General features: G+C 41.3%; 1 protein-coding gene across 1 annotated transcript; it reads left to right on the top strand.

Annotated features, from left to right (window-relative positions):
• Nucleotides 1–5,956: 5,956 nt before the first annotated feature.
• On the top strand, nucleotides 5,957–6,307 carry LOC110686877. Its single transcript, XM_021863487.1, has one exon. The coding sequence runs from the start codon at nucleotides 5,957–5,959 to the stop codon at nucleotides 6,305–6,307; it is 351 nt and encodes a 116-aa protein (XP_021719179.1).
• Nucleotides 6,308–13,568: the final 7,261 nt, after the last annotated feature.

Below are 13,568 nucleotides of genomic sequence, written 5' to 3' on the forward strand. Positions count from 1 at the left end.
TCTAGTTAATCTTTTTAGTTTATCTAGTTGTTATTGATTTCATTGATTTTAATCATGTTTTGTTTTGAGTTTCTTGAGTTTATTTCTAGTTTTGATATTATGTTTAATCTCCCTTCTCTAGGCTACACTTTTAGCAAGGGGAAGGGGGTGGAAGATATGAGATGATATTGGATGAATGATGATGGTTGGATTGAACTTATGCCATAAAATGATGAAAGACATGATTTTTAATAGGTTGATATTACTGTTGCACTCTATTTGATGTTTTCTAGTTTAAATGCATGAAAGTGATATGAACTAGATTAAGATCATCTCTATTTAAATGATTGCATGAGAATGAGTTATTAAAGTGGAGTTTTAATGGATTGTGCTTCTTTATTCTCTTTATTTGATTGTAACTAATAGGATGCATGAGAATGATCCTTATTAGTGTAGACTTCTTTCATTGATTTACCTAGACTATTGCATGAGAATGAATTGTTTAGGTGGAATCTTGTGTTCTTTGGCATGTGTTTCATGATAAACTTCATTATTCCCCTCTTTCTAATCCTATTTGACACCCCCATATCCTTAGCGTCATTTTCCATTAGTTTTAATCATCAATTTCTTTCTTATTTGTAGTTTTAGTGTTCTTACTCAACAAAACAAACAAAAAAAAATCCCCTTTTTACTCTTGCATTAGTGATTATTGTTGTTGAATTAGTGTGCTTCCCTAGTGGTTCGACCCTTTACTTGCCACTAACTAGTTTGGTGTAAGATTAGGTATTATAAATGATTAATTTGATTAGGGTAGTTGCTTAATGGCCTATTCAACCCACGATCAAATTTTGGCGCCGTTGCCGGGGAAGCGGCTTGTTTAGCATCAACTATTGCTTTTGTTAGAGTCATTTTACTTTCTTTTCTTTTTGTTTTATTTGTTTTATCATTCTTGTCATTCTTAATTGTTTTCATAGCTTAGGTGAATGCTTAGGAGGTCTCAAGGAGCACATTCACATCAAATTGACCACGAGATCAACCGAACCTTGAGACAAGTCTGTAGGCTTTATCAAGACGAGGGAAGAGGTTTTTGTGATATAGTTGATAGGGAGAGTGATACTTTTTCTTCAAGTTCACAAAGCGGATCAATGGCGGCACAAGAAAGTAATGTTTTGTTTCGTGTGTTCGGATATCCGGTGGATTATGAGCTCACGGGAGGGATTTTGCTTCCCGTCACGGAAACCAAATTCTCAATTTAACCACAATATACTAGAATGGTCCAATCGGAGCAATTTTCCGGAAGTTGAAGTGAGGACCATATTGAACATTTGGACCGATTCCTTGAATTGTGCGCAGTGATGCAAACCAATTAAGTGAGTCAAGACTACATTCGTATGCACCTTTTCCAGCAATCTCTCATCGGATGAGCAAAGAAATGGCTAAAGCAAGTAAAGACTAACACTCTTACAACATAGAGGGAGGTGGTAAAGGCGTTATTGAAGCGATTTATCTTCGAGGAGAAGACCGCCAAAATAAGAAGGAAAATCGAATCATTTGAGCAAGAAGCCGATGAAAGTCTTGGTCAAGCATGGGAGAGATTCAAAGAGCTGGTGCAAGCGTGTCACCACCATGAGTACAATCAAGGGTTGCTCATGCGGTTTTTCTACGACGGATTGGAGCCCATGTCAAGAGCCAATTTGGATGCGGGGGCGGGTGGTCAATTAATCAAAATTCTCAAAATAAAGTTGAAGCCACAATAGAAGAGGTAGCAAAGAATTAATCTTGGGGGCCGAAGAAGAAATGCTCCAAAGAAAGGTGGTATTTACAATTTGGAGAAAGTTTATCAATTACAACATTAAATTGATCAACTAATAAAAGGGCTTTCCAAGTTGAACACGTGTGTGAATGCAAGTTAAAGCGGTGGAGCAAGATCCTCTCAAGTTAACTCTGTCTCTTGTAAAAATTATGGAGTAACGAACCATGATAAATCTTATTGTGGAGGTTTAAGCCCCGAGCATGTAGCGACATACAACACAAGGCAAGAGGGATTTAGAGGAAGCGGAGGTGGAGTATTTAGAGCTTCACCTCAACCTCAATAATGGAACCAACAAGCTCAACCTTCCTACAAATCCAACCCTCAATATCAAAATCCACCTCCATCTCAACCCTAAAACCCAAGAGGAAGCTATCCAAGGAACAACCAATACAACAATCAAACCCAAGCACCTCAAAGAAATCATCAAGAACAAGCTCAACTCCTCCAATCCATGCTTGCATAAATGTAATATTTTGGGCAAAAATGCAAGAGATAAGAGCTCACAACAAGTTGGTTGATTCACAACTAGCTCAATTGGCCGAGAGAAATCCTTTTAATTCACCATCTACTCTACCGGGACAACCACAACCTAACCCATCTCACAACTCAAAACTCGATACATGCAAGGCGATCACATTGAGGTCCGGAACTTCCTATGAAGGGCCAAATGAAGGGGACAGTGAGGAAAAGAAGGGAGGAGAGGAGAGTGTTAATGAAAACAAGGCAGGTGAGAAAGAAAAGATTGATGAGATAGAAGGAGGTTCGGAGAAGAAGAAGCTTGACAATGAGAAGACGACTGCAATTCCTAGTGAGGCTAGGAATCTTGATGGACCGGTTCCTTTTCTCGGTCGGCTTGCTAAGAAGAATTTAAATGACAAGTTTGCAATATTCCTTAGTGTCATGAAGAATTTTCACAATAACCTCCCTTTCCTTGAAGTTGTGACACAAATGCCATCTTACTCCAAGTTCCTCAAAGATATTCTCACCAACAAAAGGAAGCTCAATGATGAGCTTATCACCCTTCCACATCAAGTGAGTGCTCTTGTCCAACATAAGATGCCCAAGAAGGAAAAAGACCCGGGAAGTTTCACTTCGCCGATAAGAATTGGGAACATGGAAGCTAGGGGAACCTTAGCCAATCTTAGAGCTAGTGTTAATTTAATCCCTCTATCCATTGCTTAAAAACTCAATATAGAGATGATCTCTACAAGGAAGACAATTCAATTGGCCAATCGATATGTGAAATTACCTTGTGGAGAGCTTGAGGATGTTCCAATTCAAGTGGGACACATTTACGTGCCTTGTTACTTTATAGTGATGGATATGGAGGAAGATGTTAACACTCCTTTGATTTTGGGACGTGAAGCTCTTAATACTTTGGGGGCGGTCATCAATTGCAAGAACAACACCATCACATGTGAGGTGGCCGATGAGAAGATTGTCTTTGAGTTTTCTAAGTTGCTCAAGACCCCCATGGTTGAAAAATGTTATAGAGTTGATGTTGTGAATGAGGAGCTAGATCGCTTGGGGAGGGTCGTTATGAGGCCTCAAGATCCAATGATAGAAGCTCTTACATGCAAAGAAGAGTTCCACTCTCAAGAAGCTAAAGAGTTTGTCATGGCAATGGAGGAATCCTCAAAGAAGGAGGTTGAACAGCAAGTGGAGATCGAGCTTAAGTCCAAGGAGGAGAAATTGGAGGAGAGTTCTAAGCCTCCTCTCAAGGTAGAACTCAAGCCCCTTCCCCCTTCTTTGAAATATACTTTTCTTTAAAAAGAGGGAAAATACCCTATTATTGTCAATGCTACCCTAGATGGTGTTAATTTGGAAAAACATCTTGATGTTTTGAGAAAATATAAGGATGTGATAGGGTATATCATTGATGATATCAAAGGTATTAGACCTTCTTTATGCATGCATCGTATTCATCTTGAAGATGATCATTCCACCTCCATTGAACCTCAAAGAAGGTTGAAAAGAAAGAAATTTTGAAACTACTAAGGCGGGTATCATCTATGCTATCTCCGATAGCAAGTGGGTTAGCTCGGTTCATGTAGTTCCAAAAAAGGGTGGGATCACCATAATCAAAGGTGAAGGAGGAGAGGAAATCTCCACCCTGACGGTGACCGGGTGGAGAATATGTATAGATTATAGGAGGTTGAACAAAAACACCAAGAAAGATCATTTTCCTCTCCCATTCATGGACCAAATGCTCTAGAGGCTCTCTCAACATGATTTTTTTGTTTCTTGGATGGGTATTCCGGATTCTTCCAAATCCCTATCCATCCAAGCAATCAAGAAAAAACCACTTTCACATGTCCATATAGGACATTTGCATACCGAAGAATGCCATTCGGTTTATGCAATGCTCCTTCTACCTTTCAAAGATGCATGACCTCCATTTTCTCTGAGATGCTTGAAAAAGAAATCGAAGTTTTCATGGATGATTTTAGTGTTTGTGGCTCGTCTTTTGACACTTGTCTTTTTAACCTCAAAAAAGTTTTTAAAAGGTGTCAAGAGACGAGTTTTGTTTTGAATTGGGAAAAATGCCACTTCGTGGTCGAGGAGGGCATTGTCCTCGGCCATAAAGTTTCAAATAATTGCATTGAGGTTGACCCGGCCAAAGTTTCGGTGATTGAGAAATTGCCCCCTCCTACTTCTATCACGGGAGTACGAGCTTTTCTTGGGCATGCCGGTTTCTACCAAAGATTTATCAAAGACTTTTCATCAATCGCCAAACCTTTGACCGAATTACTCAAAATGGATGTTGCTTTTAACTTCAATGAGGCTTTCCTTGAAGCATTTCGTAAGCTCAAGGAAGCTCTCATTTCCTCTCCCGTTGTGCAAGCTCTTGATTGGAGCTTGCCATTTGAGCTAATGTGCGATGCGAGTGATTTTTTGGTGGGTGTTGTGCTTGGACAAAAGAAAGAAGTATTCAACAACGGAGAAGGAAATGCTAGCGGTTTTTTTTTTCCTTTGATAAGTTTAGGTCCTATCTTATTTGCTCTAAGGTGATTGTGTACACGGATCATATTGCGGTGCGATATCTCATGACTAAGAACGAAGCAAAGCCTCACCTATTCCTTTTGGTTCTCTCTCTTTAAGATTTTCACATGGAAATGAAAGACATAAAGGGAGCGGAGAACTACGTTGCGGATCATTTTTCTAGGCTACCTTTTGACAACAAAGATGATGTACCAATCAATGATGAGATAGGATTTGAATCTCTCATGGCTATAGCTTCAACATGTAGCCCTTGGTATGCAGACATTGCTAATTATCTTGCTTATGGAGTCACTTCCCCGGAGTTTTCTTCTCAACAAAAGAAGAGGTTTTTTAGGGTAGTGAGGAGGTATTTTTGGAACGACCCATACTTGTTAAAACAATGCGGAGATGGGCTCTTTCGAAAATGTGTTCCGGATCATGAAATCGAAGGAGTTCTTGAGCATTGCCATTCACTACCATGTGGAGGACATGGGGGTGTTGATAAGACAGTGGCAAAAATCTCTCAATCTCTATTGTGGTGGCCAACGATGCATAAGGATGCCCACAAGTTCGTCTCACAATGTGATAGGTGTTAAAGGCAGGAGTGGTGGCATAACCAAAACAGATGAAATGCCTCAACAAAATGTCTTGGAAGTTGAGCTCTTTGATGTATGGGGAGTGGACTTTATGGGGCCTTTCGTTTCTCCTTATGGAAATCTATATATATTGGTAGCGGTTGATTATGTGACGAAATGGATTGAAGCCATACCCTCACCCACCAACGATCACAAGGTTGTGCTTAAGCTTCTAAAGAAGATCATTTTTCCTAGGTTTGGGGTTCCGAGGGTGCTAATTAGTGATGGAGGCTCCCATTTCGCCAAAAACCAATTTGAAGCTTTTCTCAAGAGGTATGACGTTCATCACAATGTTGGATTACCTTACCACCCTCAAACTCAAGGACAAGTAGAGGTCTCGAATCGTGAAATCAAAAATCTTCTTGAAAGGATGGTGAACAAATCAAGGAAAGATTGGTCTCTCAAACTTGATGAAACACAATAGGTTCTTAGGAATGCGTACAAGACTCCAATCGGCACGACCCCCTATAGGTTGGTCTATGGAAAGGCTTGTCACTTGCCGCTTGAGTTAGAATACATGGCTTGGTGAGCCATCAAAGAACTCAATATGGATTTATCTTTGGCCGGTGAGAAGAGATTGCTTAAGCTCAATGAACTTGAAGAGCTTAGAGATGATGCTTATGAGCGCTCAAGGTTATATAAGAAAATGACCAAAAAGTGGCATGACCAATATATTCGAAACAAGAGCTTTAAGGTTGGAGACAAGGTTTTGCTTTTCAACTCAAGGCTTCGTTTGTTTTCGGGTAAACTCAAGTCAAAGTGGTCGGGTCCTTTCGTTATATCAAAGACTACTCCTTATGGCTCCTTTGAGTTAGATGTGGATGACAACAAATTTATGGTTAATGGTCATCGTTTAAAGCATTACTTTTGCAAGGAAGAAGTTGGTGTCATCAAATGAATAATTCTTGATCCTTTGGATCTCAAGCCTCCCCCTTGAATAATTTTCCTCATGGTCAAGCTAGTGACCTTATAAAGAAGCACTTTTCGGGAGGCAACCCGAGTTTCTAACTCTTTTCTAATTTTTTTATATATATTCCGATTTTACTTTTTTTTTTTTTTTGAATTTTATTTCTCCCCTTTTGGTTGATAGGTCTTTGGATGATGAAGGAGTAAAGGTTTTTCTATATCGAAGATGATAAAAGAAAAAAAATGAAGTTAACTCTACCCGACCCTGTGCGCGACTGCTGCGCGGGCGCGCAGCCCTGTCAGAACTCGCACACTTTTGGTCAAAATATAAGCTTGGAAATAAAAGGTCTGCGTGACCTCTTGATAAGTGACTTTTAATTTATGTCACTTTTAGGGTGTTTAGTGAGTCGCTTTCCGGCTTATTTTAAAATAATTTAGCCCATTTTGTTCTTTATTTCTTTTATTTCCTTATTCTCGTTTTTTTATCTTTATTTTGAGTATTTTTAGTAGTTTTTAATAGTTTTTACCTTATTTTCTTAATTTATTTAAATTATCTTATTTTCTATGTTTATATTTTAAGTTTTTGGTTCTTGTTATTTAATAAGTTCCTATTTTCTCTCATTTTCTTTTTTTATTTTATTTTCATGTTTGTTTTCTTTATTTTATTTAATTTCTTTTGATTTTATTTTTAAGTTATTTTTATTTTATTTTATCTTTATTTTATTTTATTTTATTTGTCTCGGTTTCACCCCCGGGTTTGTTTGTGTGTAGGCTCAAGTTCAAGGTCCAAGTTGAGGCTTTTCAATTGCCACCCAACACCAACTCCCCTTGCAGAAACCTACGACTAAAATCACCACTCAAAAACCACCAGCTCCACCACTGCTTTCCCCCAATTCACCAACTGCAACAACAACAAACACAGCACCTCCAATCACCTTCCCCTGCTTCCTCACGCAAACCCCAACAGCCTCCACAGCCACCGCCAAAACCGCCATTAATACACCACCAAAACAACTCCAATCAACCACCACACAAAACCACAACCACCTGCGAACCTCCACCATCAATTCTCCTCTGTTCCACCGTCCTTCACCACACATAAACCGCACCTTCCGTCAGCCACCAATCAACCACCAACCTCAATACACCAAACCACCTGAACCACGCCCTTCCCCTGTTTCCACTCGCAACAACAACAATCAGCAACCAATTCACCACCTCACCTCCAACCAAACCCACGCAAACACCACCCACCAATCAGAGAGCCGCTTCAATTGAACCTCCAAATTTGCCCAACCCACACCACTGCGGCCACGCAACCCTGTCAGAAAGCGCGCAATTGGAATACAAAATCATCGTCAAGGCAGTAGCTTTGCGCGACTTGTTGTGCAACTTCTGTGCGGGCGCGCAATTGTGGGTCGATCACGAGATTTTCACATGTTTTTTAATGAAAATTGGACGGCTACGATAGATGATGATGATGTTGATTTACGTTGGTGATTATGATGATTTTTTTTGGTGGTGACGAAAGTTTGGAGCAGCCAAATTCGAAAGAGAATATGAAAGGAGGTCTGATGAATTCGTGGGTTCGGGTGGGAATTTTGGGATTTCTTTTTTTTCCTTTTAGTTTTCTTTTATTTTATTTTATTGTAAGTTTTGTTTTTATTGGTCTTTAGTTTAGTTTTTTTTAATTGTTTTATCTAGTTTTATTTCTTTTTAGTTTCTTTCTTTTATTTTATTTTTTTATTTAACTTGTATTATAAATACCCCTTTGGGGTTATTTTCTCATAACTTATCAATCAACATTTTATTTTTAGAGACTTTAGATTAGTTTAGCCTTTAATTTCTCTCTCTTAGGGTTAGTTTTAGGAGTAGTGTAGAGAGAGAAAGCTTGGATTTCCATGGAGTTTTTGAGAGGTTGAAGAAGCGACTTTGTGGAACTTCTTCTCATCTATTCAATGAGCATTTTCTAACTTCCTCTCATCCTTATTTCTTGCTTAATTCCTAGTTTTATGCTTTTTGTTTATTTATTTGAGTAGATTAATTAGTTTGTTTGTTTAATCTTGTTTTTATTCTTATTTTACCTTGTTTTCGATGTCTTTCTTCATTATGTTAGCTTAGATTTTGTTCTAGGGAAATGGATGAAGGTTATGTTAATAAATTGAATGATTGATTGTTATTAGTATGGAATTGTTTATTGATTATTGTGTATGGATGATGCTTTTATTGATTAGAATCTTTCTAGCTAATTGATTCTATGTTCTTAATTGTGCTTTCAATCGATTGTGCGAGAGTAAGTTTGTTGAGAGCCCTAATTTATTCCATACCTTTGCTAGGCTAGTTGCACGAGAGTGAATTAGTTTAGTAGGATAATTAACATGCTTAATTGTGCGAGAGTGAGTTAAATGTGTTGATTGTTCCTAATCAAGGTCATTTTCATCTAATTGTATGATGTTATTAAATGTATTGATGTAATTGGATTCCACTTTCCCTAGTTTTAGTTATTTGTTCTTAGTTGTGTTTAGTTGAACCTCTCTCTATCTCACAAGCTTTCCTAGTAGTCTAATTAGCACAAAATGATACACTTAGTCCATTTGGGTTCGACCCTTTACTTGGCACTAACTAGTTTAGTGTAAGTTTAGGTATTATAAATTTCTAATTTGGTTAGGGTGGTAGCATAACGACCTATCTATCCGCGATCACCTCTGTGCGAGCGCGCAGGGAAGGGTGTGCGGGCGCGCAACCTTGTTAGAACTGGCACACTTGTGTTCGAAATTAAAGCTTGGAGACAGAAGGTTTGCGCGACCCTGTGCACGACCTCTGTGTGGGTGCGCAGGGAAGGGTAAGCGGGCGCGCAACCTTGTCAGAACCCGAACACTTTTGTTAAGAATTGGAGATTTGAGGCAGTGTGTCTGCGCGACCCCTTTGCGGGAGCGCAAAAACCCTGTGCGAGCGCGCATAGCTGGGAAAATTGGGTTTTAAGTTCTTCTTCCCCATTTCACCATCATATTTTCGCAAACCCTATTTCATGCTCTCTTTTCTCTCCTCAAAAACTCCACCCTAACCCTTCAATTTCAACCATTTCTCACAAATTCCATTGATTTTCCTTCAAATCCATCAAAATTTTTCACTCTACTCACAGATTTACCCACGTTCTCTCTCCAAAATACCCAAAAATCCTCCATTTTTATGGTGTGCAAGCTTGGTTGAAGGTGGTATTCTTGGGGGTTCTTAGTGGTGTTCAAGCTTCTACTAAGTGGTGTAACTCTAAATTTTGCTACTTTATTGTTTATTTTCACTTGTTTATGCAAAATTTTTAGTTATTAAGTTTAGCTTGCATGAGTTTCATGTGATTTTTATTTTCTTTGCTAAGGATTTGTTGGTTTTAATGGGACATTTAGCGGTTTTGGAACATTGTTGTTAACATTATTGATTTAGAACCTATTTTCATGGAATTGAGGATGAGCAATTTTGTGTTAGTATTGATGATAATGCAACTATTTTCATTAAAATTGCTTATTATCATAATGTATTGTGATTGAGTGCTTTGTTGTTGATTCTAGTTGTTTTTGGAGCTATATTTGTGTGGTTATTTGTTGGTACTAACCTTTTTGCCAATTGTTAAGGCTCGGGTTGTTGTTGTTGTGTTTTAAGTATTGGTTGAGTTCGAAGTGAGTTCTCTTTTGGTTTGGTTGTTTGTATTGCTTGAGGCCACAATGAACAAAAGGAAGAGTAGAAAGGAGCCCCGGTTAAGGGTTGAGGAACCTAGTACTCAAGCTCAAGCTCAACGACTGAAAGTTCCCCCTCGATTGAAATTCTTGAACAAGGTCCATGCTACCTTCTTCAATGACCTTCAAGGACGAAAGCTAAATACCACGAGACACTATGATCAACGCTCCATAAGAGCTTTGGGGATTGACGATGATATAGGGTCACTCCTTGATAACTTAGGGATGGATGAGTTCATCAAGCATCAACATCGAACATATAAAGAGCCCAACTTCGAATTCTTGGCCTCATATGAAAAGGAGCTTTATGGGAACAACGACTTCCAAATTTCCTTCCAACTATTCAACAACCAGCACACTATGCCTTAGTGAACTCAATACATTGTTGGATTTGAACCCCGAGGCAGACCTTCTTGCCCTTTCATTGAGCCTATTCCCAAAGTACGATGCATTTCGATGGTAGAAAACGATTACCGATTTTGAAGAGTTCAACACTAGGTATTTGGTGGCCAACCAAATTATCCACCCTATTCTCCATATCCTTCACCGCATTCCGGGGTATGCTTTTTATATCAAGCAAGACTTGAGTAAGCTCTCGCATGAAGAGATCTTTACTTTGTGGGTTGCTATTAGGGAGGAGTTGAGAGGGCGGCACAACCTGGGGTACAGGTTCATCCTGTGCTGCGAGGAAATCAAGTCGGGTCACAACACAGGAGAAATTGCCCTTGGTGGGATGATCACAAGGATTTCTAAGAAACTTAACTATGAACTCTTCTTCCCCGCATGCACTGAAGTTGTGGCCGACAAGGATTTATTTATTGACATACAACAAATGAGAAGGTCGGGGTCCCTCCAAGGAACTTCAGATGCATACAATTTTCATGCTTGGATTATTGAGCGCGAGCACCATTGTATCTTGCTTACCCCAGCCGTACATCCTTGGAGCGGAATGCTAGGAATGTATGGAAAAATCCGCGAGACAATGGTGTGTTACCCACTGCTTTGGGTGGCGCAAGGAATATAGTAGTCGAACAACAACAACAACAGCAAGAACTAAAGAACTACATCAGCAGAAACAACAACAACAACAACAACAACAACAACAACAACAACATCAGCAACAACAACAACAACAACATCTTCAAAAACAGCAACAACATCAAGGCATGAGTAGCCTTGAACAACAAATGATGAGCATACAATTTGGCATGCAAATCTTGATGGAGAACCAGCAGGGTATGTTTATGCAAACCTAAGCTCTCTATGGTGCGGCTGTGAATAGAGGTGAGGTCACCCCCTCGGTCAATTACCCCATATTGGCCGCCCCAACAAGGCCCGGTCCCTAAGTGGCAGAGATCGCAACCTACTTGGCCCTATTGGCAAGGGCCCTCCTCCCAAGGCGTTTCCCGCGTAGATTGCTTGCTCCGGGTTTCACCTGTTGTTGGGACCCACACGGAATCCCTCCGGACGGGTTCTCTTACGACCCCGAGGATGATGGGGATAATGACGAAGCCTGCCCTAGTGGCCACTAGCCACCCTTATTCTTTATTTCCCCCCTTTTCCACCTCTTAATGTTTTAATTTGTCGCACCGCGGACGGTGCATTATTTTAGAATAGGGGGGTGTAAGAAGCAAAGGGATGTTTTTTGGTAGTGTGGGGGAAGGCTTAGTGTTTCGGGGTTTTCTGATGTCCTGCGGGAGAGTTACAATTCCGAGACTGGAACCGGACGCATGTACCTGCAAAACAACGGAGACTCCTGGTGGTGGGAGCTCCGCCTCCAACGGTCAAGTTAGTACTTGATTAAGGAGTAATTAATGCGGAAATTAAAGTGATTGGGTCTCTCTAGGTGAGAGTGTTTAATGTAGGTAATCTGCTTTGTTAGCGAGATCAGCCTGTTATCTCTGTAATTCCCCCTTAATGAGGATTAAGGGAGGTATTTATAAACCTTGGGAAATGTGCCAATCCTAGGTTTAGGTTAACCTAGGGCTGATTGGGCTTCCCTCGGAAGTTGGGCCTGGGTGGCCGGTTTCTCCATTAGGCATGGAGTATGCCACGTGTCATGACATAATAGGTCCAAGGTGGACGAATAAGCGCGTGCCACGTGGCAAGCCCTGACAGTTCCAACTGGGGGACACTTGGCAGGACCTGATTGGCCCACGTGGCGCATTCCGATTGGTGGGAGCAAAATCCCCTAATCATTTGCCCCTCACAGGTGGCACGTGATTGGTCACGTGTTACCTGTGACAGGTGCCACACTGTAACAGGCGACGGCCTGCTACAGGTGTCACTCGGAGAAAGGCCGAGAGATTCCCCCGCCCAAATTTTGAATTCTGGAAGTGACCCTTCGCCTTCTCACTTCGCCTATATAAAGGAGTGTTGACTTCAGTCATTTTCACACTTGAGAACTTTGTGAGAGAACATTCAGACCCCTGAACTTGCTCTGACATTTTGGACCCTTTCTGCCTACTGCCTGCTCTGACAAGCCGACTGCAAGGGATTTTCAGAACTTCATCAATCGTCACTCGTTCAGGTAACTGTCGGTTCTCTTACTCTTAATTTTCTTTTTATTCTTTTTTGAAATGGCACCACGGAAGCACACGACACGACCTAGGTTAGTGATCAGCCGGTCACCGGGGACGGCTGAATCTAGGACTAGGAGTGCCGCCTGCCCTTTTTCGGACCCATCTTTGCCCTTTATACAAAGTCCGACTGTATCTGTGTCTATGCAGAGCATGATGGCCAGAAAAAAAAAGACTGCTAGGATCTCAAATTCAGACGGCTCCTCCCACAGGGTGCCGATTAGTGAAACATCTGACCACGCGCCAGATGTGGAAGTGAAACAAAGCGGCTTGAAAGCCGGCTGTTCTGAGGGAAGAATCAAAGTGACCCCTTCCCATTTCACAGTTGACAATTCTTCATTCTCTCCTGCTCCTTTTAAAGGAGAGGAGGCGGGCCCCTCCGAGAGAGGGGAGGAGTCGTCCTCTTCGGACTCGTCAGAGGACGATTCCGAGTCTAGCTTTTCTGGCCATGCTTCTCTGGACACAGAAGAGAAAAACAGTCGCCTGCAAGAGGCGAGGCTTTCTCACGCAGTTGAGAAGAGGGATAATTGGGCGGAGCCATCCGCCTCTTACCGAGAGCAAAATACCCCCTACTACTGCACGGTACCTCGCGGCCGGATCACGGCCATGCAAGAGAAAGTGGAGAGCTTTATCGCAAACCACACAATGGGCCCCGGCTTTTTAGTGTTTGTGCCGGATCCAGAAGACACAGTCGTCTGGCCGGCTGGTACCACTTATGATAGCGCCTGCTTTGGCTGCTACGAGGGGGCCATCAAGGCTGGGCTGCGCTTCCCATTACATCCGGCTGTTCAGCGGATCTTGGATGGGTATGAGTTGGGGTTATGGCAGTTAGCCCCGAACTCCTGGGTCAACGTACTCGGCTATGTGGCCGGGTGCGATTTGCACGGGGTGGAGCCGAGCTTTGAGGCTTTCGCCCACATGAACTACCTCAGCCGGACCCCTAAGG

The sequence above is a fragment of the Chenopodium quinoa genome, unplaced genomic scaffold, assembly GCF_001683475.1.
Source record: "Chenopodium quinoa cultivar QQ74 unplaced genomic scaffold, ASM168347v1, whole genome shotgun sequence".
NCBI classification, from domain to species: domain Eukaryota; kingdom Viridiplantae; phylum Streptophyta; class Magnoliopsida; order Caryophyllales; family Amaranthaceae; genus Chenopodium; species Chenopodium quinoa.

Bases quoted from the DNA above. Each gene is read 5' to 3' on its own strand.
- LOC110686877 (XM_021863487.1), top strand. From the start codon at position 5,957: ATGGATTTATCTTTGGCCGGTGAGAAGAGATTGCTTAAGCTCAATGAA.